We start from the raw sequence: 26,154 nt of genomic DNA on the forward strand, positions 1-26,154 counted from the left end.
AGCCCCCCATCACTGTCATGAAGCCCTCACACGCTGCTCAGCCTGGCTGAGGCCAAGGGAAGGGGGGGCAATGTAGTGCTAGATTTATTTATTTTTGTTACATTATTGCGGTGGGTGGGTGCCGCTGGGGGGAGGGGGGATGAGGGGACTGGCGCGTGGGGGCCTGGCCATTGGAATTTTGCTGTTTGGGTTTTTTTTTTAATTTTTATTTAAAAGAAACCTGCTTGTGGCTGCTCGGGGACGGGGTGGAGCCTGCCCATCCTGCCGCAATAAATGCTTCCACTCGCTGAGGCTGATGGTCCCTCTCGGCCAGCTCGCAACCAGCCAGCGGGACCTGGGGGGGCTGCCCCCTCCCAGGGAGGAGTGGGGGAGTAACACACCTGGGCCTGGGTCCCCACAGCTTCCAGCCTGGCTGGCTCCTGCAGAAGAAAGCAAAGGGCCAGCAAGTGCTGCCCTTACTGCTGGGGCAGGGGTTGGCTTATCATCCCCGTGCCGGGCATCCTGACCTGCCCAAGGTAGGTGCAGCCCCCTCCACGGTGCCCAGCCCTAGCATGGGGGCAGGGCTGGGCCCAGTGCAGGGGGAGGAGCCTGGTGAGGTCACAGCTGCTCCACCTGTCCTCCATGCTGCACTGGGGCCTAGGCAGCTCCTGTGCTCTCTAAGGCAGGCTCAGAGCTCTCCTCCTTCCTCTGGCCTGCTGTCCCCATGGCCCACCACCCTCAGCAGTGCAGGATCAGGCCCCAGACGATCCAGGCCAGGCAGGACTCCTTCCCTCTTGCTGTGCCCACCTGGCTGCAGCCTTGGGCCCTGGAGCCTGGAGTCAGCAGCTAGGAAGGTGAATCTGCCCCCTCCTCCCCCCAGCACTGCAGGGGGGCAGCCCCAGCAGTCAGGGCTGCATTCCCAGTATTCCACCAGGAGCCTAGGGGTGGGTCTGGCCCTGGGTGCCAGCTCTAGCCATGGGCCATCCTGGTCTAGGACCGGCTGCAGTTCAGGGTGCATCCTGGCACGGGCTCGTCCCTGAGACCAGCTGGCCATGCTGTCACTGGCACTTTCCAACCCAAGGACCAGGGGCCCCAGCGTCAGCAATTAAACTTGTTCTAGTAGCAGCAAGGAGAAGTGGTGCCAAGCAGGCCCCGTAACTCCATCTGCTGCTCGGCCTGGCTCTCTGGCCAGCTGCCCCCCCAGTTCCTGTCCATGGTTAACTGCACTGGTGCCCCCGCGCCTTTGCAGCACCACCTCCCACCTGCCCTACAGGCCTCCCTCCAGCTAGCTGCTCCAGTGCCGCCTCCAGCCGCCCAGGAGATGCAGCCCATGCTGGCTTGCAGGAGGAAGCCCCCCAGGTCCCAGCGGGAGTCCAGGAGCTGGCCCCCGGCCTTTGCTCTGGGGACCCCATGAAGCCTCCACTCCATGGCAGAGCTCCGCACTGCCCTGAGCCCCAAAGTGCAGGGTATCCTCCCCTTGCTTACTGCAACCCCCAGGGACCATGCCTCCCAGGCACTACCCCTTAGCAGAGGGACCCCCCTCAGCAGGGCACCCTAAATCCAGGGCCAAGGCATGCGTGCAGCACAGGGGCCCTGCCACAAGAACTGGTGCTGCGAGGGTTGACGCTACAGCTGGTGCCTGCTGCCCCGACCAATCCTCCAGTCGCATGCAGCAGCACTGGGGCCCCTCCGCCTGCTGCCAGGCAGGGACTGGGCAGGTCAAGGTAGCTACAGCTGAGACTCCAAGCAAAGCCAAGAGCCATTGCTACCCCCGAGCCGGGCACAAACACCCTGGCCTGGGGCCATCTCCCCCCGCTCATCGCTGGCACCAGGCAGGCTCTGCCACGCAGCGCTGCACCCCCACACGTGGCAGAGAGGCTTAAAGTTGATTTGGGGCTGTAGGACAAAGCAAGGCCCGGGCCCACTGGACCCCCTTTGGCAGCAGTTTTAGACACATCCAGGCTGGTGTTTCCCTGCATGGTGCAAGGGCCGGTGCAGACCAGTGTTTTCCATATTCAGCTGTCTGTGGTGTCTCACAGCGCAGTAGAAGTGAACTGATGCAGCCCACCCAGCCGCCGGAGAAGGTTGGGGGGGCGGGGGCAGCAGGAGCAGGGGAGGAGATAGGGGCCGTGCTTTGGGCCTGGGTGCTGAGCAGAAACCCCTGCCGCAGTGCAAACCGGCTGGGAAGTGAAACAGTTACCGACACTGCCAAGGGGCACATGCCCCACTGAGGTGGGGAGCAGCCGACCCCCCTCAGAGCGACCGGCGCAGGCCAGGGAGGCAGCCCCGCACACGTTCGCACACACGGTCGTGGCAATGAACGCCTCCAAAGTGCGACACTTCACCATGGAGCCAGGCTGCCGCAGCATGAAACCACAGCAACACCAGGGTCCTGTGCCCAGCTGGCATCCCCCCAGGGCGCTTGGGGCAGCGCAGATGATGGGGCCCGGCTCCACTGCAGACACAACACAGCCCCTGGGAATGTCACAGCTTTATTTTCATTTTGTAATCAGACATTTTAGAAAAGTAATTTGAAGTGGCCACCCCTCTCCCCCGCCCCCGCCCTGCTTCCCATGAGCCTGCATCAAGGGCTGGGGCCCACCTGCTTCCCTTCCGCCTCTCCCCCCATGCACAGCTGGGCAGCTACAGGACCAGGCAGCCATGCACAGGGTGAGTCTTGGCTTGGCTGGGCCAAACGGCAGGGCCCAGGGTCCTGGAGCAAAAGGGGAGGAACCCGGGCCGCAGACACTGCATAGGCCCAGCCCCCGAGCCCCGCTCTGCCCCCATGTCTGGCCCCTGGGGCTGGATAAGCTGTGGCTGCTGGCAGCTGCTTCACTCTCACTCAGCACCTGGACAGGGAAGGACCTGCTGGGAACACAGGCCTGGGCAGTGGGCAGGAGCAGGCCAGGGCCAGTGGCGTCCCGGCCTGGGGGAGGGGATGTCACTCGGCAGCATGCACCCGCTGGTGCAGCAGGAGGTTGGAGCTGCGGGTGTAGCCGCGCCCGCACTGCCCACAGCGGAAGGGGCGCGCCCCAGTGTGGGAGCGCTGGTGGCGGAGCAGGGCCGAGCGGTGGCGGAAGCGGCGTCCGCAGTGGGGACACTCATGTGGTTTTTCACCCGTGTGTCGCCGGCAGTGCTCCACCAGGCTGGCCAGCTGGGCAAAGTGGCACCCACACTGGGCGCAGGGGTAGGGGCGCTCCCTGCTGTGTGTGCGCTGGTGCACAGCCAGGGCCGAGCGGTGCCCAAAGGCCTGGCCACACTGGCCGCAGTGGAATGGCTGCTCCCCGCTATGGGTGCGGCTGTGCTCCCGCAGGTGTGCCAGCTGGGCAAAGCACCGCCCACACTCAGCGCAGGCGTGGGGCCTGGCGCCTGCGTGGCCCCGCTGGTGCCGCAGGAGGTTGGCACGGTCAGCAAAGGCGCAGCCGCAGTCAGGGCAGGCATGGGGGCGCTGGCCGGCGTGGGCGCTGCGCTGGTGCTGGCGCAGGTAGGAGCTCTGCGTATAGCTGCGCCCGCACTCCCCACAGCGGTAGGGGCGTTCGCCTGTGTGCACCAGCTGGTGCCGCAGCAGCGTGGCGCTCAGAGCAAAGGCTTTGCCACAGACCGGGCAGGGAAAGGGGCGTTCGCCCGTGTGCGCCAGCTGGTGCCGCAGCAGGTGCGCCCGCTGGCGGAAGCGGCGGGGGCAGTCAGGGCAGGCGTAGGGGCGTTCGGCACTGTGTGTCTGCAGGTGCCGCGCCAGCGTGGAGCGCAGCCCGAAGCACTTGCCGCAGTGGGGGCAGGCATGGGGGCGCTGGCTGGCGTGGGCGCCCTGCTGGTGTTGTGCCAGGTGGGCGCTCTGCCGGAAGCTCTGCCCGCATTCCCCACAGCGGTAGGGCCGCTCGCCCGTGTGTACTCGCTGATGCACCAGCAACGCGGAGCTGCCGGCAAAGGCCTTGCCGCATGCCAGACAGGGGAAGGGCCGCTCACCCGTGTGCACCCGTTGGTGCGTGGCCAGTGCCGCGCGGTCGCAAAACCCTTTGCTGCAGGTGGTGCAGACGTAGGGCCGCTCGCCCATGTGCAGGAGCTGGTGCCTCATCAGTGTGGCACTCTGCCGGAAGCTCTTCCCGCACTCGCTGCATTTAAAGGGCCACCTGAGTGCGGGGTCTCTGCGCCGCGCCGGCCCTGCATCAGTGCTCACTTCTGGCGCAGCCTCCTCTGCCCCCGCAGGAGGGTTCCATGCTCCCTCTGCCAGCTCCACATCTGCGCTGGTGCTGTCCCTTCCCTGTGCAGCCTCCTCTGCCCCAGCCGGGTTCGCCAGCCCCTCACCTGCAAGAACAAAGGGGGAATCAGGCACAAGCCATCCCCCCACGACAGGGCCCAGCTATGGCAAACAGCCCCGTGGTCCCGCCCCTCCCTGGAGGCAGTTTCTGACGAAGGCAGCTCAGGCTGCTGCAGACTCAGGCAGGCGTCAGCACCTCAAGCTCACCTTCACAAGCCGTTCTTTGCATCCATGAGGGCTGGAAATTTTATTTGCTTTTTCAGTGAGAGCCAAGACGTTGCTCTCTGGCAGCCCTGAGCGACTGCTGCCTTCTCCCAGCCTGGGGGTCAGTGCTACAGCGATGGGAGCGACAGGTGATGGGGTGGTGCACACAGATCAGGGAGAGGGTGGTGGCAACCCCTGAGGTGCTGGGCCAGGAGGGCTCGCAGCGGTGGCCGGGTGGGGGTCTCAGCTGGACTTATTTATCCCTCACCTATTTGGGGGCCTGGCTGGCTCTTGTTGTCCTTGCCTTTGCCGAGATCTGGGGCTTGCAGCTCTTCCCCTTGCTCCATCCAGCACTGGGATCGGGGCCCTTCTGGGAGAGAAGACAGTAGGTGGGATCTGAGTAAATACCCGCCTGGCACTGGTCACAGGCCACATGGCATGGCGTTCCTCTGCTGCTCTGGGCTGCCCTGGGCAGGACAGTCAGGAAATGCCCCTGGAAACACAAGAGGGTCAATTCAGACATAAATGATCAGAGTGGCAGTGAGACGACCCCATGGGCCAGGGTGCCCCCACAGCTTCTCACTCTGCCAGCTTCAGACTTGAACCAAATTGGCTCCGTGCATCACCAGCACTGAACCTCCAAACGGGACTGGTGGGAAACAGCTGGCCTGGCTAACACGCCCCCCCACCCTGTGTGGTGAGCTCCAGCTCCGTGCAAAGGGGCAAGCCACGGCAGCGACCGTTACCTCAGCCCACATCCCAGGAGCCACCAGCACCAACTGGGACCCCACTGCATGGGGCAGAGAGCCAGGGATCACCTAGGTCACAAGGGGGCAGAGACTCCTGCACTTTCCAGAGCACACTGTGCGTCCCGGCCCTGCAGTGGAAACAGACCACGGCCTTCCTGAAAGAGCCCCAGACCAATTCCACAGCCTCGGCTCACCGTCGGCTCCACGGGCCTGTGCCTCAGAGCAAACCCAGCCAGGGACCAGCCACAAAGAACCCCCAGGACGGAGATGCAGCCCCTGAGCATGCTCCTGCTGGAGACATTTGACAACATCTCCCCACCCAACTCAAGCTAGGGAGGAAAGCGCCCTCACACGGACTAGGAACCCCTCCTGCCCTACAGCCTGCCCCCACCCTTGCACTGACATCGGCAGCGCCCCGGCCATTCCACATGCAGATAAGCACAAGGAGCATCTTTATTCTGTGCCTGCGCAGTGCCCAGCGCTCTAGGCTGGATCTCCAATGGGCTCGGAGCGCTGCCGCAGCCAAAGAGCAAGTCAGATTCTGCCGCAGTCCTCTAGTCCAGCCACCTGCACTCAAGGCAGGACCAGGCACCGTCTAAACCTTCCCTGACAAGGGTTTGTCTAACCTGCTCTTAACCATCTCCAGCGACGGAGATTCCACAACCTCCCTCGGCAATTTATTCCCGTGCGAGCCTTTCAAAAGTGGAAATTAAATTCTATTGAGGAAAATAAAAAGGAGCATAAACTCTGGCAAGTGAAGTGTAAAAATATAATTAGGGGGCAGGCTACTCGGAGAAGCAGGGTTTAAAAAACCCACTCCTAAGCGACCAGGGGCAACTAACGGAGTTTAGCGAGGGAGTTTAGAGAGGGAGGGGGAGAGTGTGGGTGGCAGATACACTTCATGAACATTCTGTAGACTAAAACCAATACTCCCCCACTCCCCAACAACAATAAAGGAAAGCGCTGCAGGCGTAAGAGGAGAATGCAGGCGAAGTCCAGCAACAGAGTGGGGCTATCCACTTTATTGCACTGAATGCAGCATGTATGATCTCCTGCCCCTAGGGCCTATGGCGTGTGTGCGCATTCAGTGCAAGGAGCTCCTGGCCCCCACAGACCACGTACGGGCTTTGGAAACCAGGGTGGCTGGACTGGAGGAGCTAAGGGAGACAGTGGGACACAGATGAGACTTTCCAGGACACAGTCGAACGGTCCCACCCTGGTCTGACAGCCTCTGTGCTGCTGAGGAGGAAAGTCTCAGGGAAGGAGAACATCAAACTGGAACAGAGGGAAATGATCCCATAGTTGCGACTCTCCTTCCAGATGATGTCATGGTCTCCTCTCGCACTGAGGATACCTCTCCGGGGAGGGTACCCAGTCATTAGGAAAGGACAGGTAATCGTGATGAGGGATTCGATCACTAGTAATACAGGTTGCTGGGTTTGCAATGACCTGGAGAACGAATGGTGACTTGCCTGCCGGGGGCAAAGGTTGCGGATCTCTCAAGACCTCTAGACTTACGTGCAGTGCTGGGGAGGAGCCGGTGGCCACAGTACATGTAGGTACCAATGACACAAGGAAGGATAGGAGAGAGGTCCTGGAGGCCAAATTTAGGCTGCTAGGTAAGAGACTGAAGTCCAGGACTTCCACGGTAGCATTCCCTGAAATGCTTCCAGTTCCACACGCGGGGCCAGTTAGATAGGCAGAACTGCAGGAGACAAAGATGTAGGGAGGAGAGGTTTAGATTTATTAGGAACCGGGGAACCTTTTGGGAAAAGGGGAGCCTAGACAGGAAGGACGGGCTCCACCTACACCAGAATGGAACCGGATTGCTGGCACATAACATTCAAAAGGTCGCAGAGCAGTTTTTAAATTAAGGGCTAGGGGAAAGCTGACAGGTGCGGAAGAGCATGTGGTTTTGACAGGAGAGGATCTATTAATGCAGATTCTCTATATCCTAGTAAGGAGGAGAGGATGGAAGAGGATAAAACATGGGTAGGATCTGATGAGAAAGAGTCCCATTCACTTACATCACATAATGGCAGCCAGCTAAAAAATGTCAATTTTTAAGTGGTTATATACAAATGCCAGAAGTCTAAATACTAAGATAGGTGAACGTGAGTGTCTTGTATTAAATAAGGATATTGATATAGTATAACAGGCATCGCAGAAACTTGGTGGAATGAAGATAATCAATGGGACATAGTAATACCAGGGTACAAAATATATCAGAAGTACCAAACAGGTCATACAGGTGGAAGAGTGGCACTATATGTGGAAGAAATCATAAGAGTCAAATGAAGTAAAAGTTTTAAACGAGCCAAACTGTGCCATAGAATCTTTATGACTAGGAATTCCATTCTTGAATAAGAAGAAGAAATCAGCAGGGTACACTACCTACAGCCTGGCCAGGATGGTGACTGTGCTTGTGAAATGCTCAGGGAGATTAGAGAGGCTATGAAAATAAAAAAACTTAATCATAATGGAGGATCTCAACTATCCTCATATTGACTGGGTACATGTCATCTCAGGATGGGATGCAGAGATAAAAATTCTTGACACCTTAAATGACTGCTTCTTGGAGCGGCTAATCCTGGAACCCACAAGGGGAGAGGCAATTCTTGATTGATTTAGTCCTAGTGACAGGATCTGGTCCAAGAGGTGAATATAGCTGAACCACTTGGTAATAGCGACCATAACATAATAAAGCTTAACATCCTTTGAGGGGGAAAACACCAAAGTAGCCCACCATGGTAGTATTTAATTTCAGAAAGGGGAACTACCCAAAAATGAGGAAGTTAGTTAAATAGAAATTAAAAGGTACAGTGCCAAAAGTGAAATTCCTGCAAGCTGCCTGGAAACCTTTTAAAGACACCTTAATAGAGACTCAATTTAAATGTATAGCCCAAATTAAAAAACATAGGAAGAGGAGAAAAAAAGTACCACCATGGCTAAACAACAAAGTAAAAGAAGCAATTAGAGGCAAAAAGGCATCCTTCAAAAAGTGGAAGTTAAATCCTATTGAGGAAGATAGAAAGGAGCATAAACTCTGGCAAGTGAAGTGTAAAAATATAATTAGGAAGGCCAAAAAAGCATTTGAAGAACAGCTAGCCAAAGACTCAAAAAGTAACAGCAACCATTTGTTTAAGTACATCAGAAGCAGGAAGCTGCTAAACCACCAGTGGGACCACTGGACGATTGAGATGCTAAAGAAGCACTCAAGGAAGATAAGATTATTGCGGAAAAACTAAATTCTTTGCATTGGTCTTCACGACTGAGGATGTGAGGGAGATTCCCAAAGCTGAGCCGTTCTTTTTAGGTGACCAATCTGAAGAACAATCCTAGATTGAAGTGTCATTAGAGGTGGTCTAGGAACAAACTGATAAATTAAACCTGTGACCCGCAGGCCATGCCTCTCCCCTCCTGCTGGCTGCAGAAGGGAGCTGCTGCCTAAGGACCCAGGCGGGGCGCGTTGCTGTGGGGCTACAAGACCAGTGCAGGCTCCTTGCTGCATCCAAGGGGACAGGAGATCAGCGCTCCCCTCCCCCAGCTGTAGCAGGGAGCATGGCAAAGCGTCTACCTGGGTCCCTCGGCTCTGGGGTCCCTGCTGGAGCCAGAGGAAGGGGAGATCAGTGCTCCTCCGGCTCCAGCAGAAAGCAAAGCGCTCTGCCTGGGTCCCTACAGGCTGGGGTCCCTGCTGGAGCCAGAGGGAGGGGAGCACTGATCTCCCGTCTCCCTGGCTGAAGAAGGGAGCCACGGCCTAGGGACCCAGGTGGAGAGCATCTGGGTCTACAGGACACGTGTGGTTTCCCTGCTGCAGCCAGGGGGACGGAAGATCAACGAGGAGGAAGCCTCCTCACTGAATTCCTTCTGTCTGGCTGCAGTGGGGTGGGGGGGCTGCTGGCAGAGACTGGTGGCCCTTCAGGGTTGTAAAAATGATTTCTGTCGCCCTCAAACCAAAAATGTTAAGGAACCACTGAATTAAACAGTAATAAGTCATCAGGACCAGATGGTATCCACCCAAGAATTCTAAATGTGAAATTGCAGAACTACTAACTGTGCTATGTAATCTATCGTTTAAATCAGCTTCTGTACCAGATGACTGGAGGATAGCTAATGTGACGTCAATTTTTTGAAAAGGGTCCAGAGGTAATCCCAGCAATTAAAGGCTGGTAAACCCAATTTCAGTACCAGGCAAATTAGTTGAAACTAAAGTAAAGAACAGAATTATCAGACACATAGATGAACATGATTTGTTGGGAAAGAGTCAACATGGTTTTTGTAAAGGGAAATCATACCTCACCAATCTACTAGAATTCTCTGAGGGGGTCAACAAGGATGTGGACAAGGGTCATCCCAGGGATACAGGGTACTTAGATTTTCAGAAAGCATTTGATAAGATCCCTCACCAAAGGCTCTTAAGCAAAGTAAGCAGTCATAGGACAAGAGAGAAGATCCTCTCCTGGATCAGTAACTGCTTAAAATATAGGAAACACAGGGTAGTAATAAATGGTCAGTTTTCAGAATGGAGCGAGGTAAGCAGTGGTGTCCCCCAAGGGTCTGTTCTGGGACCAGTGCTGCTCAACATATTCATAAATGATCTGGAAAAAGGGGCAAACAGTGAGGTGGCAAAATTTGCAGATGACACAAAACTGCTGAAGATAGTTAAGTCCAAAGCCGACTTCAAGAGTTACAAAGGGATCTCACAAAACTGGGTGACTGGGCAACAAAATGGCAGATGAAATTAAATGTTGATAAATGCAAAGTAATGCACATTGGAAAACAATCTCAACTATACATATAAAATGATGGGGTCTAAATTAGCTGTTACCACTCAGGAAAGAGATCTTGGACTCATTGTGGATAGTTCTCTGAAAACATCCACTGAATGTACAACTGCAGTCAAAAAAGCTAACAGAATGTTGCGAATCATTAGGAAAGGAATAGATAAGACAGAAAATATAATATTGCCTCTTTATAAATCCATGGTACGCCCACATTTTGAATACTGTATGCAGATCTGGTCGCCCAAGGTACAGAAAAGGGCAACAAAAATGAAAAGCTTCCATATGAGGAGAGATTAAAAAGACTAGGACTTTTCAGTTTTGAAAAGAGACGACTAAGGGGGATATTATAGAGGTCTATAAAATCACGACTGGTATGGAAAAAGTAAATAAAGAAGCTTTAAACAACACAAGAACTAGGGGTCACCAAATGAAATTAATAGGCATCAGGTTTAAAACAAACAAAAGGAAGTATTTCTTCACACAACACACAGTCAACCTGTGGAACTCCTTGCCAAGGGATGTTATGAAGGCAAAGACTATAATGGGGTTCAAAATAGACCTGGTTAAGTTCATGGAGGATAGGTCCATCAATGGCTATTAGCCAGGATGGGCACAGATTGCTGTGTGCCAGAAGCTGGGAATGGGCGATGGGATGGATCACTTGATGATTACCTGTTCATTCTGTCTCAAGCACCTGGTACTGGCCACTGTTGGAAGACAAGATAACTAGACTAGACAGACCATTGGTCTGACTCACTGTGGCCATTCGTATGTTCCTATGATTAACTAACCTGACAGGAAGTTTTTCCTAATGTTCAACCTAAATCGCCCTTGCTGCAATTTAAGCCCATTTCCTCTGGTCTTATCCTCAGAGGTTAAAGAGAACAATTTTTCTCCTTCATCCTTGTAACAACTGCTTATGTACTTGAAAACTGTTATGTCCCCCTCAGTCTTCTCTTCTCCAAGCTAAACAAATCCAATTTTTTCAATTTTCCCTTGTAATTCTTGTTTTTTAGACCTTCTCTCTCTCTCTCTCTCTTTTTTTTTTTTTTCCCCCTTCCTCCTGTTGCTCTTCTCTGGACTTTCTGCAGTTTGCCCACATCTTTCCTCAAACGTAGCACCCAGAACTGGACACAATTCTCCTGTTGAGGCCTAATCAGCATGGAGTAGAGCAGAATTACATCTCGTGTCTTGATTATAACACTCCTGCTAATTCATCCCAGAACGATGTTGGCTTTTTTTGCAATAGTGTTACATAGTTGACTCATATTTAGCTTGTGCTCCACTATGACCCCCAGATCCCTTCCTGCACTACTCCTTACAAGGCAGTCATTTCCCATTTTGTGTGTGTGCAACTGATTGTTCCTTCCTAAATGGAGAACTTTGCATTTGTCCCTATTACATTTCATCCTATTTACACTCAGACCATTTCTCCAGTTTGTCCAGATCATTTTGAATTTTAATCGTAACCTCCAAAGCACTTGCAATTCCTCCCAGCTTAGTATCATCTGCAAACTTTATAAGTGTACTCTCTATGCAATTATCCACATCACTGATGAAGATATTGAACAGAACCGGACCCAGAACCGATCCCTGTGGGATCCCACTCAATATGCCCTTCCAATTTGACTGTGAACCACTGATGACTACTCTCTGGGAACAGTTTTCCAACTAGTTATGCACCCACCTTACAATAATTCCACCTAGGTTGTATTTCCCTAGTTTGTTTATGAGAAGGTCATGTGAGACAGTATCAAAAGCCTTACTAAGGTCAAGATATACCACGTCTACCGCTTCCCCCTATCCACAAGGCTTGTTGCCCTGTCAAAGAAAGCTATTAGGTTGGTTTGACATGATTTGTTCTTGACAAATCCATGCTGTCTGTTACTGTTATTAGTAATAACTAATAGCACTAGGGGATGAACAATTCAATCCAGAGCTAAAGCCACTCCTCCCTTGAGTCTCTCTCCAGCCCAGTGCCCCACAGCAAGCAAACACTCCCCCCAGATCAGCCCCTTAGACACCGAGTCACCAGGGTGAACAAATCCAGCCTGGTCCCAAACTGGGCTACCCGGACCACCACACCTGCAGAGACCTCCCTGCCGTGACATGAGCAAAGCTACAGCCGACCCTGGCCAAAGCCAGGTTCATTGACCACAGATGAGTGGGGGGAGCTGTGGGCCCCAGAGCCCCATCTGAGCTCAGAGAGGAGAAGCCAGGTAGCCGACAGGACAGAGGAGGAGACAGTGGCTATCTACCTGCGGGGACGAATCCCCCAAATGATCAGAAAGCATATCGTGCCTCAGAGCAGAGTGAAAAGGAAAAACTGCACCCAGCCCAGGAGACAGCAAGAGGCAGCATCGTGCTGCGGGGCATCTGCCTCAGGCCCCCAGGGCAGGACAGTCAGGACCCACACATCCACAGTTGAGGGGTCAGACACAAACACACTATTACCCTGTCCATGGGGCTGGACCCACCCACAACAGAGACCCGGAGGGGCTGTGCTTTGGGGACATCTGTCCAGATGGTCCCACCACCAACTGCTCATGGAGCTGAGCTGCTTACTGGATGCAGCCCCCTGGCCCCACTCCCCATTGCATAGACACCTGTCACGCCACACACCCAGCTGACACCGGTCATCCCCCGCCTGCCTGCCCACCCAGCCACACACCTGAATAGACATCGGTCAGTCCCACCCCCTGCACTGACACCAATCACCCCTCCCCCCACACCTCATCACACGTCAAACCCTGCACTGACACAGATCACACCCCCCCCACGCACACACACTGACATGGATCACCCCTCCCCCTCACACCTCATCACACACCAAACCCTGCACTGACACGGATCACCCCCCCCACACACACACACTGACACCGGTCATCCCCTGCCTGCCTGCCCGCCCGCCCACCCAGCCACACACCTGAATAGACATTGGTCATTCCCATCCCCTGCACTGACACGGATCACCCCCCTCAACACACACACACACACATACACTGACACCGGTCACCCTTCCTCCCCACACACCAAACCCTGCACTAACACGGATCACCCTCCCACACACACACTGACACCAGTCACCCCCCGCCTGCCCACACACACCTGAATAGACATCGGTCATTCCCACCCCTCACACTGACACCGATCACCCCTCCCCCACACACACCCCAAACCCTGCACTGACACTGGTCACACACACCTCCACACACATTCCTGCACTGTCACCTGCCTGCCCACACAAACCCCTGCACTGACACCAGTCACTCCCCCTCCCCCCCCACACACAAAGAAAGCCCTGCACTGACACTGGTCACCACACACACACACACTCCTGCATCGTGTCACCCTCCACCCAACACACACGCCAGCAGCACACCAGGCCAGCTGCCCCCGAGCTGGCTGGGGGGGGGGGGGGGGCACTTCCCGTAGGCTGCAGCTGGGCCCCCCCCGCAGTGTCCCGGCTCGGCAGCTGCCCCCCGCCCCCGCTAAGCCCCCGGCTGCCCGGAGCTGGCTGGAGGCCGCCGGGCTGCGCATCCCCGCCCCCCCTCCGACCCCGACCCCGACCCCGCGCTGCAGGGGCTCGGCCGCTCCCGGACCCGCGCGCAGCCCGACCCGAGCCAAGCACACCGAGCCCCGCCGGGCCGCGGGAACCAGCGTTACCGAGCCCGGCCGACTCCAGCCAGCGGCCTGCCGCCGCCTCCACCCCGCTCGGCTCCAGCCTGGCCTCGGCTGTTTACCAGGGAGGGGCCAAGCCGGGGCTCTGCGTAGCGCGGGGACGCCTAGCGGCCGAACGCAGCAGTGCACGGGGAGGGGAGGGATCCCTGCATCCAGCCGCAGGGCCGGCGGAGCTCCCCGCCCCGCAGACCCTGCCCTGCTGCCCCAGCTGAGCCGGCTGAAGAAGGAAAGGGGACAAGAACTGATCTGTGACACACCCCCCCGCACTCCTCTCCCCACACACACACGGCGTGTGACCCTCACGCCTGGCACCAGCAGGCACCTTAGGCCCATTACTTGTTTGCCGGCCACAGTTGGTGACATATGTTGTAGTGCAGTAGATGGTTGTGCTAGGATCCAGAGCAGAAAAGCCTCCTTCTGGGGAGACAGACAGCACCAAATTATGCAGAAATTCATGAAGAAACTTCCTTTCTGTGCAAAATAGGGTCTTAGCAAACAAATTCTTACGAATGGCTAAATCTAGGTGGCACCAGGTATCAGAAGTAACCACCACAGTGACAATCGCTCAATTAACTAACATATTTTGAAAGTATCATAGACTCGTAGACGATTAGGTTTGGAAGGGACCTCAGGAGGTATCTAGTCCAACCCCTGCTCAAAGCAGGACCAGCCCAGGGCTTTGTCAAACTGGGCCTTAAACACTTACTAGGATGGAGATTCCACCGTTTCCCATGGTAACCCATTGCAGTGCTTCACCACCCTCCCAGTGAAAAGGTTTTTCCTAATATCCAACCTTGACCTCCCCCACTGCAACTTGAGACCATTGCTCCTTGTTCTGTTATCTACTACCAGTGAGAACAGCCTAGCTCCATCCTCTCTGGAACCCCCCTTCAGGTAGTTGAAGGCTGCTATCAAATTCCCCCTCAGTCTTCTCTTTTGCAGACTAAACAAGCCTAGTTCTCTCTGCCTCTCCTCATAAGTCATGTACTCCAGCTCCTAATCATTTTAGTTGCCCTCCACTGGACTCTCTCCAATTTGTCCACATCCTTTTTGTAGTGGGGGCCCAAAACTGGACACAATACTCCAAATGTGGCCTCATCAGTGCCGAATAGAGGGGAATAATCATTTCCCTCGATCTGCTGGCAATGCTCCTACTAATGCAGCCCAATATGCCATTAGCCTTCTTGGCAAAAAGGGCCTCTGCTGTGAGGAGAGGTTCCAGGTAGTCTGATGGAAAAGATTCATGCTGGTTTCTTCCCCTCTGGTGTGTTCTACTATGCAAATTGCTCTATTTATCCACTCCCCAGTGTTGTCTGGTTCAAACACACTTTAGTAACATCATACAGAGGGAATTAATAATTTCACATATAATATTAATGCATGCATTATACAAATTTATTAATAAGCTGCATATTATTGGCTTTCATAGATACCTCACAAGGGATATTGTGTACAAATATTATTGTAGTAGTGTGTAGGGTATGAATACAGGGGTGCCTAGGGTCACAGCAGTAATACTGCTGAAAAGGATGTGGGAGTTATAGGCCTTGCTGAAGCCCATATGAACCAAAGGCTGTGAACCAGAGTAGGCCTGGCTTTTACAAAATAGTAACGCATCAGGTGTCAGTGAACCAAGAAAGCATATTCCTGACCAGAGAGGACGGTACAAAAACACAGATCTCTCAAGTAACTACAGTAGAACCTCAGAGATATGAACTCCAGAGTTACAAACTGGCAGATCAACCACACACCATGCATCAGAAGTATGCAATCAGGCAGCACAGCAGAGACAAAAAAAATCAAAACTGGACAGTACTAAAAAAATAAAGGGAAAGTTTTAAAAAAAGATTTGAGAAGGTAAGGAAACTTTCTGTGCTTGTTTCAGTTAAATTAAGATGGTTAAAAGCAGCATTTTTCTTCCGCATAATAAAGTTTCAAAGCTGTATTAAGTCAATGTTCAGTTGTAAACTTCTGAAAGAATACCCGTAACGTTTTGTTCAGAGTTACGAACAACCTCCATTGCTGAGGTGTTCGTAACTCTGAGGTTCTACTGTATGTGAACATGTTCTTGAGAGATGGTACAAGAACACATTGACCCCTCGTAAGATACGGATGGGATGACAGGATAATGGATGAAATTGTGGTGTTTGAACTAGCAGGTACAAGGATAAGAGTGATAACTAATAATGTCTGGCGTGTGAGACGTAACTTGTTTGTATCAATGTATAAAAGGAGAGGTCATAGGAAGGGCATCTTTGTATCGGCCAAGGGGACAGGATCCTGGTGTCCTGACTGAGTCTCTACCTTGTCACGGGCATACATGTTAATATCTCTGTAACCATTGAGCCAGGGCACTAGTACCAGGCTTCGTCAACCACAAACCTGGCTGACTGCCTTTGCCACTGAACCAAGCCGGTGGTCTTTCTTTATGAGTAACATCGAGGTCTGCTGAATCAGCAGGCTGCATCCTCTGCTCATGCACCTAACAGCAGAGCTCCAAGAACAGCAGCACTCAGCAGCTGAACAACTCTCCACAGCACTAACAACAGGATCACAGGTTGAATATGAATCAACAATATGATGCAGTTGCAAATGTCATTCTGGGGTGTATTAATGGGAGTGTCATATGTAAGACACAGGAAGCAACTGTCCTGCTCTACTCATCACTGGTGAGGCCTCAGCTAGTGTACTGTGTCCAATTCTGGAGTCACACTTTAGGGAAGATGTGGACAAATCATCCAGAGGAGAGCATCAAAAATGACCAATGATTTAGAAACCTGACCAATGAGGAAAAGTTTAAAAAACTGGACATGTTTAATCTTGAGGAAAGAAGACTGAGAGGGGACCTGATAAGTCACCAAATATGTTAAGGATGGTGACCAGTTGTTCTTCATGTCCACTGAAGGTAGGACAAAAGTAATGGGTTTAATCTGTAGAAAGAAAGATTTAGATTTGATATTAGGAAAAGCTTTCTAACTATAAAGATAATTAAATGCTGGAATGGGTTACAAAGGGAGGTGGTGAAATCCTCATTATTGAAGATTTTTAAGAACAGGTTGGATAAACACCCTCCAGGGACATTTACTAGGTTTACTTGGTGCTGCCTCAGCATGGGGGAATGGACTAGATGACCTCTTGAGGTCCCTTCCAGCCCTACGTTTCTATGATTCTATGACCCCAAAATCCTTTCAGGTCACTGTTTTCCAGGACACAGTCCCCGATTCAGTACGTATGGGTTTCATTCCTTGTTCCTAGATGTATTTAAACAGATTTTGTTCGAATCCAGCTCCCTCTGTAGGACTGCTCTGTCCTCATCATTATTTACCACTCCACCAGTCTTTGTGTCTGTCACAGATGTGCAGTCTGATGCAGCTTGAATCTGGGGTACCGCTGAGCCTCCTTACCCTTTGGCCTGGGATGACCTCCAACTATGCTTCTGCTGATGATACATAGACAGTCTCTCCAGACCCTGTTATCACCCAACATGACAGCAGGTGGTGCCACATACCCAACTGAGTCACATGAATATTCTGCCTGAGCCATTCATATACCCCCCATAGAGCAAGGTGACACCCAGTAACCCCCAAACTCTTCACTACAGGAGTGCACCCCAAGATTATACCATCTTGCACTTAACGAAGATTTGTTCAGTGCAAATTTATAAATAAATCCCCTCCCCTCCCAGCATGGGGAGAATATACACCTGCCCCTGTTAATCTGAACTGAGACTGCCTAAACACTTCACTCAAAAAAAAACAAAAAAAACTGGCTAAGACAAAACATTAAACATTAAAGTTTATTAACTACAGAAAAATAGATTTTAAGTGATAAGTGTAAGCATAAAGAGACTAGAAATAGTTACCAAATAATAAACATAAGATTGCAGTCTAAATTCTACACACTAATAGGATTTAAATCTAGAAATGTCTCACCCTGAGAGATGGTACAAGCAGGCTACAAATCTTCAGTACACAGGCAGAAACTACTTTCCCCACCTGGGGCCACTCTTCCCCCGGTCCAAAATTCTTTGACCAATCCTAACATATTGCAAATTGTTGGCAGGTGTGACAGGGCCAGACCTACTGGCTACAGAAGAGTAGTGGAGGGTATATATAATAGCCCCAGGATCAACAAATCCTTGTTCCCTGGGTGATTCAGCTGGGGTTGCTCCAAGTCAATTAGCCAGTTAGGCCAGCTGAGGCCAATTAAGGAGCTGCTACAGAGCCTGGAGCATTGCTGTTGCTACCACAACCCCAAAGTACAAGAGTTAAGAAGAAGCTCGTCTGGGCAGGGTCAGGGGTCATAGGCCTGAAAGAGGACCCGGCTGCTCAGACAACTGAGCAAAGGAGTTGAGGTGGGGTGACCTCACCAAACAGGGGAGGATCACAGGGACAGAGAGACCCACGGTGAGGAAGGGGGAAAAACCCTCGTCCCGGTTCCAGGAAGCAGACCATGAGCAGTGGGGCCAAGGACAGGCAACCCAGGGAAGCGGTTTGAGGCTGCTCCTCACAGGGTCCCTGGGTTGGGGCTGGGGCAGAGGGTGGGGCCAGGTCCCCGCTTGCTCCCAGCCAGTTATACCACGAGTGTAGCCGAGAAGAGTGCAGGACCCGCGGAGGGGCAGAACAGGCCTACCTCACCACCCAGGTATTGAGGTCTGGCAGCTCTGATTCTTGGGCTGTGTCCTGGAGTTAGATTCCAAAGAACTTCCTTTTGGACCTCAGTTTATAGACTTAAAACTTGGGTCCTGCTTAGCTGTCCCTTAACCAATCATTTTAAATGAAAGTACTACAAAACACCAATCCTAGCCCATTACGAAACCATTCTTTAATCAATCATCTCCTACTACCTTAACTGATTTAAATTGTGCCCACTTAGTTATGCAACAGACAGAGACAATCAAAGAACCAGACAGAAATCATTCAGATAAACAATCGAGAAGTGGGGACCATAAAGACAAAACAATAAGAAGGGTAGATTATATAACCACGACTGTTGATCAGTGATTCCTTGCCAGACAGAACGCTAGCAAACAAGATTTTCTTTACATTTTGTAAAGTGTTTATTTAGCTGTGCTGGTAGATATTATAAGGACAGTAGCACCTTCTTACCAGCCCGATATTACATTGTCTTGCTGTAATTTCAGGACAGTGAAGATGTGACTACCTGCTACGTAGCTGATGGCTGCTGTCTCTCCTTATATGGCTGCTACTGCTTAACCCAAGAACAAGGCCTCAGACCTACAACACCCAGTCACCCGCTATGATCACTAGACCCCACCCTGCACCCAGCAGCAGGAGCAGAACCCAGGATTCCTGAGCCCCAGTATCCTGCTGCTGTCTAGCAAACTGCGTGCAAACCACTTACCCACTGGCAAAATGTGTGCCCCCCACACCCTTTTGCCCAGGCAGCAGCAACAACTGCAGCTGGCCAGGCTCCTCCCCACATGGCTGAGAAATGGCTCCGATGGTGACACGTGATGTAATTTCTGGTTTTCCAGTTTTATTTTTCAGCAGCTGGTTTGTTTCAAAGGCTTCCCTTCAAACAGGTTCAAATGGCCGGGAGCTGCCGGTCCCGGTGCGCTGGGTGACACGGCTCAGGGCTCTAGGCTGCAGGTGATGTTACCCTGGCCGTCACTGCTGTCACACCCAGCAGGTAAGGAGAACAAGGGTGTGATGATGATACGAAGAGCAAGGTAGTGAGACCTGGGTCCTTATGCCCGCCCCCCACCCCAGATGCGCAGAGAGTGGGGGAGGGGACTGCCTAGGGCTAAAATATGGGTCACAGAGGTGTTTCAAAGGCTCCCAATTCGGTGGTCAAACTTGTTCAGTAGAGCTTCTTTCCAAGCCATTAGTGAGGGGGGTGGGCACCGGGGAAGCGGAGACAGGGAGGGCAATGTAAAAATGTAATTGACTCTGATTTTTACAATTGGTCTCGCCCAGTGTGCCAGGACCCATGTAAGCATGATGAGGGGTCACATTTAGGAATTTGCCAGGTTGTCAGTTAGATTTTTAAAGCTGAAATCTAACAAACTAGGTTTGCCAATACATAATAGAGTCTAACAGGAGAACAGCTGTGAATTGAGAACAGGGAGCGTTGGCTTGTGACTAGTTTAATGCAGAGTTTTCTTCATGTCAACTTTTCTCAAGTCAGGAGACTTACTTATTCTTAACCAGCCAACAGTTAATTCACCCAGACCCACATTAATGTATAAATCAGCAGTTCATTACTCAAACATAGACACAACCAGTTGCGTGTATTAAACACACACACCACAGAACACAGTCTCACAAGCAATTATCACAGACTACACTTGAGGCTCAACAATTATATCAAGGAACAATGCAAATTACCAAGATTTCTTATTACCTTTACTTATGATCATCAGTTCTCACGGCTTTAATACCTAACACGTTTATCACACTTCCAAGGGTGCACTTGTCTTTAAGGCACTTTGAAGAGTGTGGTTACTTCTCTTTGACTAGACTGGTCCAAAAGGAACAAGTTTAGAATATTAAAAGCCATTGCTTAGCGTTATTGTCTTCAATCTCTTTTAAGCTAATTTGCTTGGATTTATAAAGGGGTTAGACTCTAAAATGTGGTTACTTGTGGTTTCATCAGCAAGTGCAGACTCAGCTAAGGGACTTTCAGCTATTTATATTAAAGAATAGGAAGGGATACGCAAACTTTGAAATGAAATCTCACCATTTCATCTTATCCTCTTAACCCTGGGACAGAGTGGGGGAGAACTTTCCTTACCGCTGGTCTGGGCATCAGTTGCACTTTGGATTTTGCCCCTTCTTGTTTTGGGTTCAGTCACTGCCCCTGCCCACAGGTCTTCTCATTTTATAACCCTAGTTTCAGGGTTAATTGGAGAGGGCCCACGTCTGACCGCTATTGGACACCTAACAAGCGGGATGCTCAGATTTGAGTTTAGTTTCTATGCTCCTTCCATTGATATCCAATAGATGGCGAAGGTGTATAACAAATTTCTTTTTCCTTCTGTTAGTAGCTTTTTAAGTTTGATTAATTTCAAGGACTGTATTTCATTATTAGCTCCCTTTATCAGTTGGTAACCCCCACCGCTTTTAAGGGATTTCTCTTAATATTTCAAAGTTATACCTTGGTTAATATCTTTTCACATTTCTTTTTCCTTGTGCTAAACAATTCGTACTACCTCTAGGGTGCTACAATTTTTACAGTGAAAAATCAACAAAATCCCATATGATCTTTTACATTGGAAGGACATACTCCATACATTCTTTGCTCAGACATAAGCATGTCACATTATTTAAAGCAAGAGACATTTTCCACATAGAGAAGGCTACAGCTCTGACTCACAAAGCAAACAAATGTGCAGTTTCTAATTTGGGGTGAAACACAGATTATCCATGGTATATCTGCTTTACAAGGAAAACAATGTAGAGTTTATAATTTGGGGTGAAACCTGTGTCTTGGATTTCTGGGGTAACAGCTTGTCCAATTTAACCACCACATGGCTAGTTCATTTAACTTGCAGCTTCACCACCCATTTCTTGAGCCACTTTGCATAGAAAAGCCAGGTGCAGGGTAACGATCCTCACTTGGAATCTTTTTCCAACAGACCCTGTTTGGTAACTTAGCATTCTTTTAGCGAGGATGAGAGGGGGAAGAGGTTTTACCCACGTCCAAATTCGGAGCAATTCTTGCCTAGGTGATTAACAATACTCTTGTTTAGTCATTTTTAGTTTTAAATCATGGAACACCTGACCTTAGCTGCACGGTCCTTAGACAAAGCATCTCCTGACACAAACTATTTTCTTCCTGTCTTTACTTTTTAGGTGCATCTGATTTGGGATGAACAGGGGTCAAGAGCTTTTCTAATATATGAGGGCCAGATGCCATCAGTAGTGATTAATCATTGGCGACACATATGTGCAACGCATCCCTTAGCCAGGGCTGCCCAGACCCCAGCACTGAGAGCCTGGCCAGTGTGCAGTGCTGCCAACTCCCAGGGTTAGTGCGTCTCAAGATATTTAGTGTTTTCTTCACGCCTGGGACCAATGCTTTGAAAGACTCTCAACTTCCATTTAAAAATGAAGTGTGAAATGGGCCCCTGGGACCCTGACGGTGGAAACCCAGACGAGAAATAACCCCTCGCAACATCTATTAGTGTTCCAGTGCTCCTAGCTCCCTGGGGTTTGGGAATGCCTGGGGTGGGCAACATGAACCAGCCCGGCCCAGCCAGCACTCCAGCAAAGGGGAGCCCAGCCCCTGCCAGTCCAGGACGTAGGCGTGTGGTTGCAGGGGCTGTTTCAGAGCTGGCCGTGCTTTGCTGTGCGTCGGGCTGCAGTAACATGCCCGAATCAGCTGTGTGCTGCAGCAAGGGCAATTCAGGGGAGTCAGTCAGTCCTTAGCCCCCACAAAAGGCTGGAGCTGTCTGTCTGTCTGTCTGTCCAGCCATCAGCACTGGGCAGGAGGGTTAGTGAGCACAGCCCTTGGGCTCCCTCTAGCATTTATAGTCCTGAGCGGTAGTGCTCCATATTCCCACTACAAGGCAGTCCCTCAGCAGTCACCGCACCCTGCAGTAGGTGCAGGAGGGTTAGGGGGCCCAGGCCCTGTGGAACCAGTGCTCCTGGCTTTAGGTTCAGCACAAGTTCCCTGGGCCACGTCCTACCCTTGGTTCCAAGTCCTGTAGCCCCTCCAAGGGTGGCAGCAGCTTCCCAGCTCCCTCATCCTCTGCAGTCAACCAGGGTCCTGCAGTGCAGTCAGCATGTTTGGCCTCCTTAAGCTGGGGCCCTGGCGGGAACCTGTAGCACAGGCCAACTCCCCTCCTCAGTCAGCCCCACATGAGCTGGGCTGCTGCCTTTTCTATACTCCCTCCACTGGCGCATGCTCAGCCAGGGGGAGGGGGCATGACCTCCTGGGTCCAAAGTACATGGTTAACCCTTGATTGGCCAGTGCGAGTGGGTACACCCTGTCACAGAGCCCCAAGGCCTCACATGCCCTGACCCCGATGCCGTGTGGGTAACGGTCAGAGCAGGCATCTGGCAGACAGGACATCGGGTTCCATTCCTGGCTCGACCCCGGACTCACTGCATGGCCATGAGCAAATCCCACCCTCTCTCTGCAGCTGGGCGCAGGTGCAGCCGAGGTGGAATCAGCGACCGTTTCCAGTTAGTCTAAAGCATTTTTATTCTTATGGTGGCAGGGCTCTGGCAACACTGTGCCCCACTCATTGGCTGCCCCACGGGTCAGAGGGGAATTGTCCCCAACCCCCACTGACTGGCCAAGTGCATTATTGGTGTTTCTTGTCTTCTGCTGAAGGCCAGATATTGGTCACTGCTAGGGGGTGTGTGGGAACACTTTGCAGATGCACCACTATACAATTGAGAGCTTTTATTGCTGGGTATTCCTGTGCTGCAAACAGCTGACTACACGGAAACAAAGGCACTTAGACATCCCCTGCCCCGATTACCTGGGATAAGTGGGGGCAGCAGGCTGGGCTGCAGAGTAGACGTCCCCACGCTCTCCATCAGCTCATCTAGACAGGCCCCTGAGCTCCAGGCCCCTGAGCTGTGTGGAGCAGGCTGGATCCCCCAGCGGGTGGGAGTGAAAGGGCCCTAGGAGCGCAGTGCAGGGGTCTGGCTCTAACGGCGGGGCCCCAAGGGCTCCAGCTGCAGCCACAGCCCGTTCTCACTGCGCAGGATCAGCTCGGGCTTGCGCCGCACGGGTCTGTTCTCATCCAGCCACACGGCAAAGCGCAGCAGCGTCAGTGCCAGCACCACCTTCATCTCTGCCATGGCGAAGTTCTGCCCGATGCAGTTCCTGGGGGCAGAGCGAGGTGTGTCAGGCCCTTCGCCCGGCCAGGGCCATGCAGGCATCAGGGCACCTGCGGGACGAGGCTGGAAACCACATACATGAGGGCAGGGATAGGGGAGCAGGGACAGACACCCCAGAACCCACTGCCTGCAGGGAGCGGGGACAGACAGATGCTGGGGGCAGCCCAGCTCCGCTCTGGGACAAGGGACAGATCCTCAGCAATAACAGCTGACCCCAGGCTGACCAGACAGAGGCGCCTCTTGTGTATCCCACAATGCTTCACTGCAGCGAGGGCACCAACGGGGTCGCCAGCTGGTGGGCAGCCTGGGGGCGGGGGGACAGCGGGGGCAGTTCGTGCAGCGAGGGTCTCGGAGCCCAGCCGGCAGGTTACCTGGGTCCAGTGGAGAAGGGCATGAAGGCCAGCGGGTGCTGGTTCTTGGAGCTCTCTGGGTCGAAGCGGTGCGGGTCATAGATCTGGAGCAGCAAGCACAGGGCGTGTGAGGGGAGCAGGGAGGGAACGACACAGGGCCGGGGTCCCTGAGCCAAGGGGGAGCAAAGGCGGCTCCTCCCCGCTGTGCAGCCTGGGCACGAGGCTCCCCAGAGCGAGCTGCCCACGGGGCCGTGCACCAGCAGTGGGGATGGTCCTGCCTCCACCCAGTGCTCAGAGCCCAGCCCTGCCCCAGTGTGGATGGGGGTGCGACCCTCTCTGCCCTCTAGGCGACCGGGGGGGGGGGGGGGAAGCTTCCGTTCTGGGGGGGGCCCTGGGCAGCTGCTACATTGGTGGCGCATCAGTGCCCCCTAGTGCCACACTGGGGCATTGGTCAGCAGTGACTGCCAGGGGAGAGCACCCCCTGCTGAGCCCCTAACCTGCTCCCTGCAGCACAGCGCCCCCTAGTGCCACGCTGGGGCATTGGTCAGCAGTGACTGCCAGGGGAGAGCGCCCCCTGCTGAGCCCCTAACCTGCTCCCTGCAGCACAGCGCCCCCTAGTGCCACGCTGGGGCATTGGTCAGCAGTGACTGCAAGGGGAGAGTGCCCCCTGCTGAGCCCCCACCCCGCTCCCTGCAGCACAGCGCCCCCTAGTGCCATGCTGGGGCATTGGTCAGCAGTGACTGCAAGGGGAGAGCGCCCCCTGCTCAGCCCCCACCCATCTCCCTGCAGCACAGCGCCCCCTAGTGCCACGCTGCAAGTGTCCAGGGGGTGGAACAAGAGCCAAAGGACAGAACAGGGTGAGCAATGATACCTCGGGCTCCGGCCAGACAGCAGGGTTGTGATGCGTCCCGTAGATACTGATCAGACAGGTGTTCCCTGCAGAGAGGAAACTGCCTCATTAGAGAGGAGGGGGAGAAGGAGAGGGGTTGAGCGCCTCAGGGGATATGGGCCCAGCTCTGGTGCCATGCCCCTGGCTGGGGGGCAGGGAAGGAAGCTGGTACCTTTTGGGAGGACGCGTCCGTCAGGCATGCTGACGTCCTCGGTGCAGCGCCGGGACACGGCAGTGACGGGCGGGTGCAGGCGCAGACTCTCCTTGATGCACATGGTGGAGAAGGGCATCTGGGACAGGTCCTCCCTGTGAGAGCAGAGCTCAGCGATGGCCCCACAGCTGGATGCATGAGGGGCCCAGTGAGAGCCCATGAGCCAGGCACTGGGGCTGGGACAGACGCACACCCTGCATGGAGCTGGCACTGAGGGGGACGCGTGACATCGAGAACTGTGGGGCCCTCACACAGTGGAGGGCACTGAGGGGATGCCCAACACCCAAGCAGGGGGGGGCCTGAGGGGACGCGTGACACCTGGAGCAGCAGAGGGGCATGCACACTGTGTGTGGCCGGGCCCTCGAGTACCAAGGGGGGTCAGAGGTGTGTGCGTGACACCCTGATCCATGGGGCCCTCGGTCCGGGCCACTGGGGAGCAGCCTGAGCCCAGCTTACAGGGGAACCTCCAGCTCCATGGGCCTGGCAGAGGTGAAGGGACCCCAGCACTGACACACACAGGTGGGCTGGGGGCTGTGCTGAGACTAAAGGATGCGGGGGAAGCCCGACAGGCCCTGGAGGTGGCGGGAGAGGAGGGGGGGGTCAGTGCCCGAGAGGAGACGGTGCCAGCACTGCAGCTGGAGCAGCCGTCCCACCATTCAATCTCCTCTGACTCCTTGTCCCGCATTAAGTCCTTGATCTCCTCCCGGCAGCGCTCCTGGTACTCTGGTGATGCGCCAGGTTATAGAGCACCCAGGAGAGGCCACTGGCTGTGGTGTCGTGGCCTGGGGAGAGCATTTGTTATATTGTTTGACATCAATATGTCAAAATCATATTAATTCATGTGAGATATGCCATGTCAGGTACCATTAGGACAGTTATAATATGCTAAGTCAGATGATAATACTTATGTTCATGTGTAATGTGTGAAATGGAAGTTATAGATAGATTTGATATATCTGTGTTTCAAATGGTGCTGTCTGAGTAACGACTCAAACAGGATGGCTGCAGAACAATAGCCTGCTTAATGACCCATGAAGACATTCCCAGGTGCAAGGGGCCCACAGAAAGAAGCCAGCATCACCTAATGAGTCACAGGACTTGCCCATGTGACTCTGGACTCCATTTTAGTTCCTGTAAAACTCTACAGACCGCATGGCCGGGGCCAGAGGTATATAAGGCAAAGGCCTTGGGAATCCATTTTGTCTTCAGTCACCAGTCTTCAGCCAGGACTCAG

At 53.2% G+C, this 26,154-nt stretch overlaps 2 protein-coding genes and 1 long non-coding RNA gene across 7 annotated transcripts; 1 reads left to right on the top strand and 2 right to left on the bottom strand.

The window, feature by feature from the left end:
• Positions 1-1,470: 1,470 nt before the first annotated feature.
• On the bottom strand, positions 1,471-17,723 carry LOC137150635 (zinc finger protein 135-like). 5 transcript variants are annotated; one of them, XM_067544598.1, is made up of 3 exons: positions 17,585-17,723; positions 4,707-4,808; positions 1,471-4,281 (listed from the first exon to the last, which is right to left on the bottom strand). In XM_067544598.1, exons 2-3 carry the CDS (start codon positions 4,783-4,785, stop codon positions 2,921-2,923), a joined length of 1,440 nt encoding a protein of 479 aa, XP_067400699.1. In that variant the 5' UTR covers positions 4,786-4,808; positions 17,585-17,723; the 3' UTR covers positions 1,471-2,920. The 5 variants fall into 5 exon arrangements, with proteins under 5 accessions (XP_067400699.1, XP_067400698.1, XP_067400697.1 ...); XM_067544597.1 differs by having other exon boundaries at positions 4,707-4,931; XM_067544596.1 differs by lacking the exon at positions 17,585-17,723 and adding an exon at positions 13,638-13,729 and having other exon boundaries at positions 4,707-4,931.
• Positions 17,724-17,826: 103 nt separating this feature from the next.
• LOC137150638 (uncharacterized) lies at positions 17,827-21,532 on the top strand. The gene is made up of 3 exons (XR_010919042.1): positions 17,827-18,058; positions 18,796-19,304; positions 21,470-21,532. It is a non-coding gene; the product is annotated as an uncharacterized lncRNA (long non-coding RNA).
• A 1,551-nt stretch (positions 21,533-23,083) lies between these two features.
• On the bottom strand, positions 23,084-25,641 carry LOC137150637 (cytochrome P450 4F4-like). Its single transcript, XM_067544600.1, has 5 exons — positions 25,574-25,641; positions 24,882-25,015; positions 24,692-24,756; positions 23,842-23,924; positions 23,084-23,456 (listed from the first exon to the last, which is right to left on the bottom strand). The coding sequence occupies exons 1-5, from the start codon at positions 25,603-25,605 to the stop codon at positions 23,279-23,281; spliced, it is 492 nt and encodes a 163-aa protein (XP_067400701.1). The 5' UTR covers positions 25,606-25,641; the 3' UTR covers positions 23,084-23,278.
• Between the last annotated feature and the right edge of the window lie 513 nt (positions 25,642-26,154).

This window comes from Emydura macquarii, unplaced genomic scaffold, assembly GCF_026122565.2.
Source record: "Emydura macquarii macquarii isolate MOO-44397 ecotype Brisbane River unplaced genomic scaffold, CSIRO-AGI_Emac_v2 contig_1002, whole genome shotgun sequence".
Taxonomy (NCBI): Eukaryota; Metazoa; Chordata; order Testudines; family Chelidae; genus Emydura; species Emydura macquarii.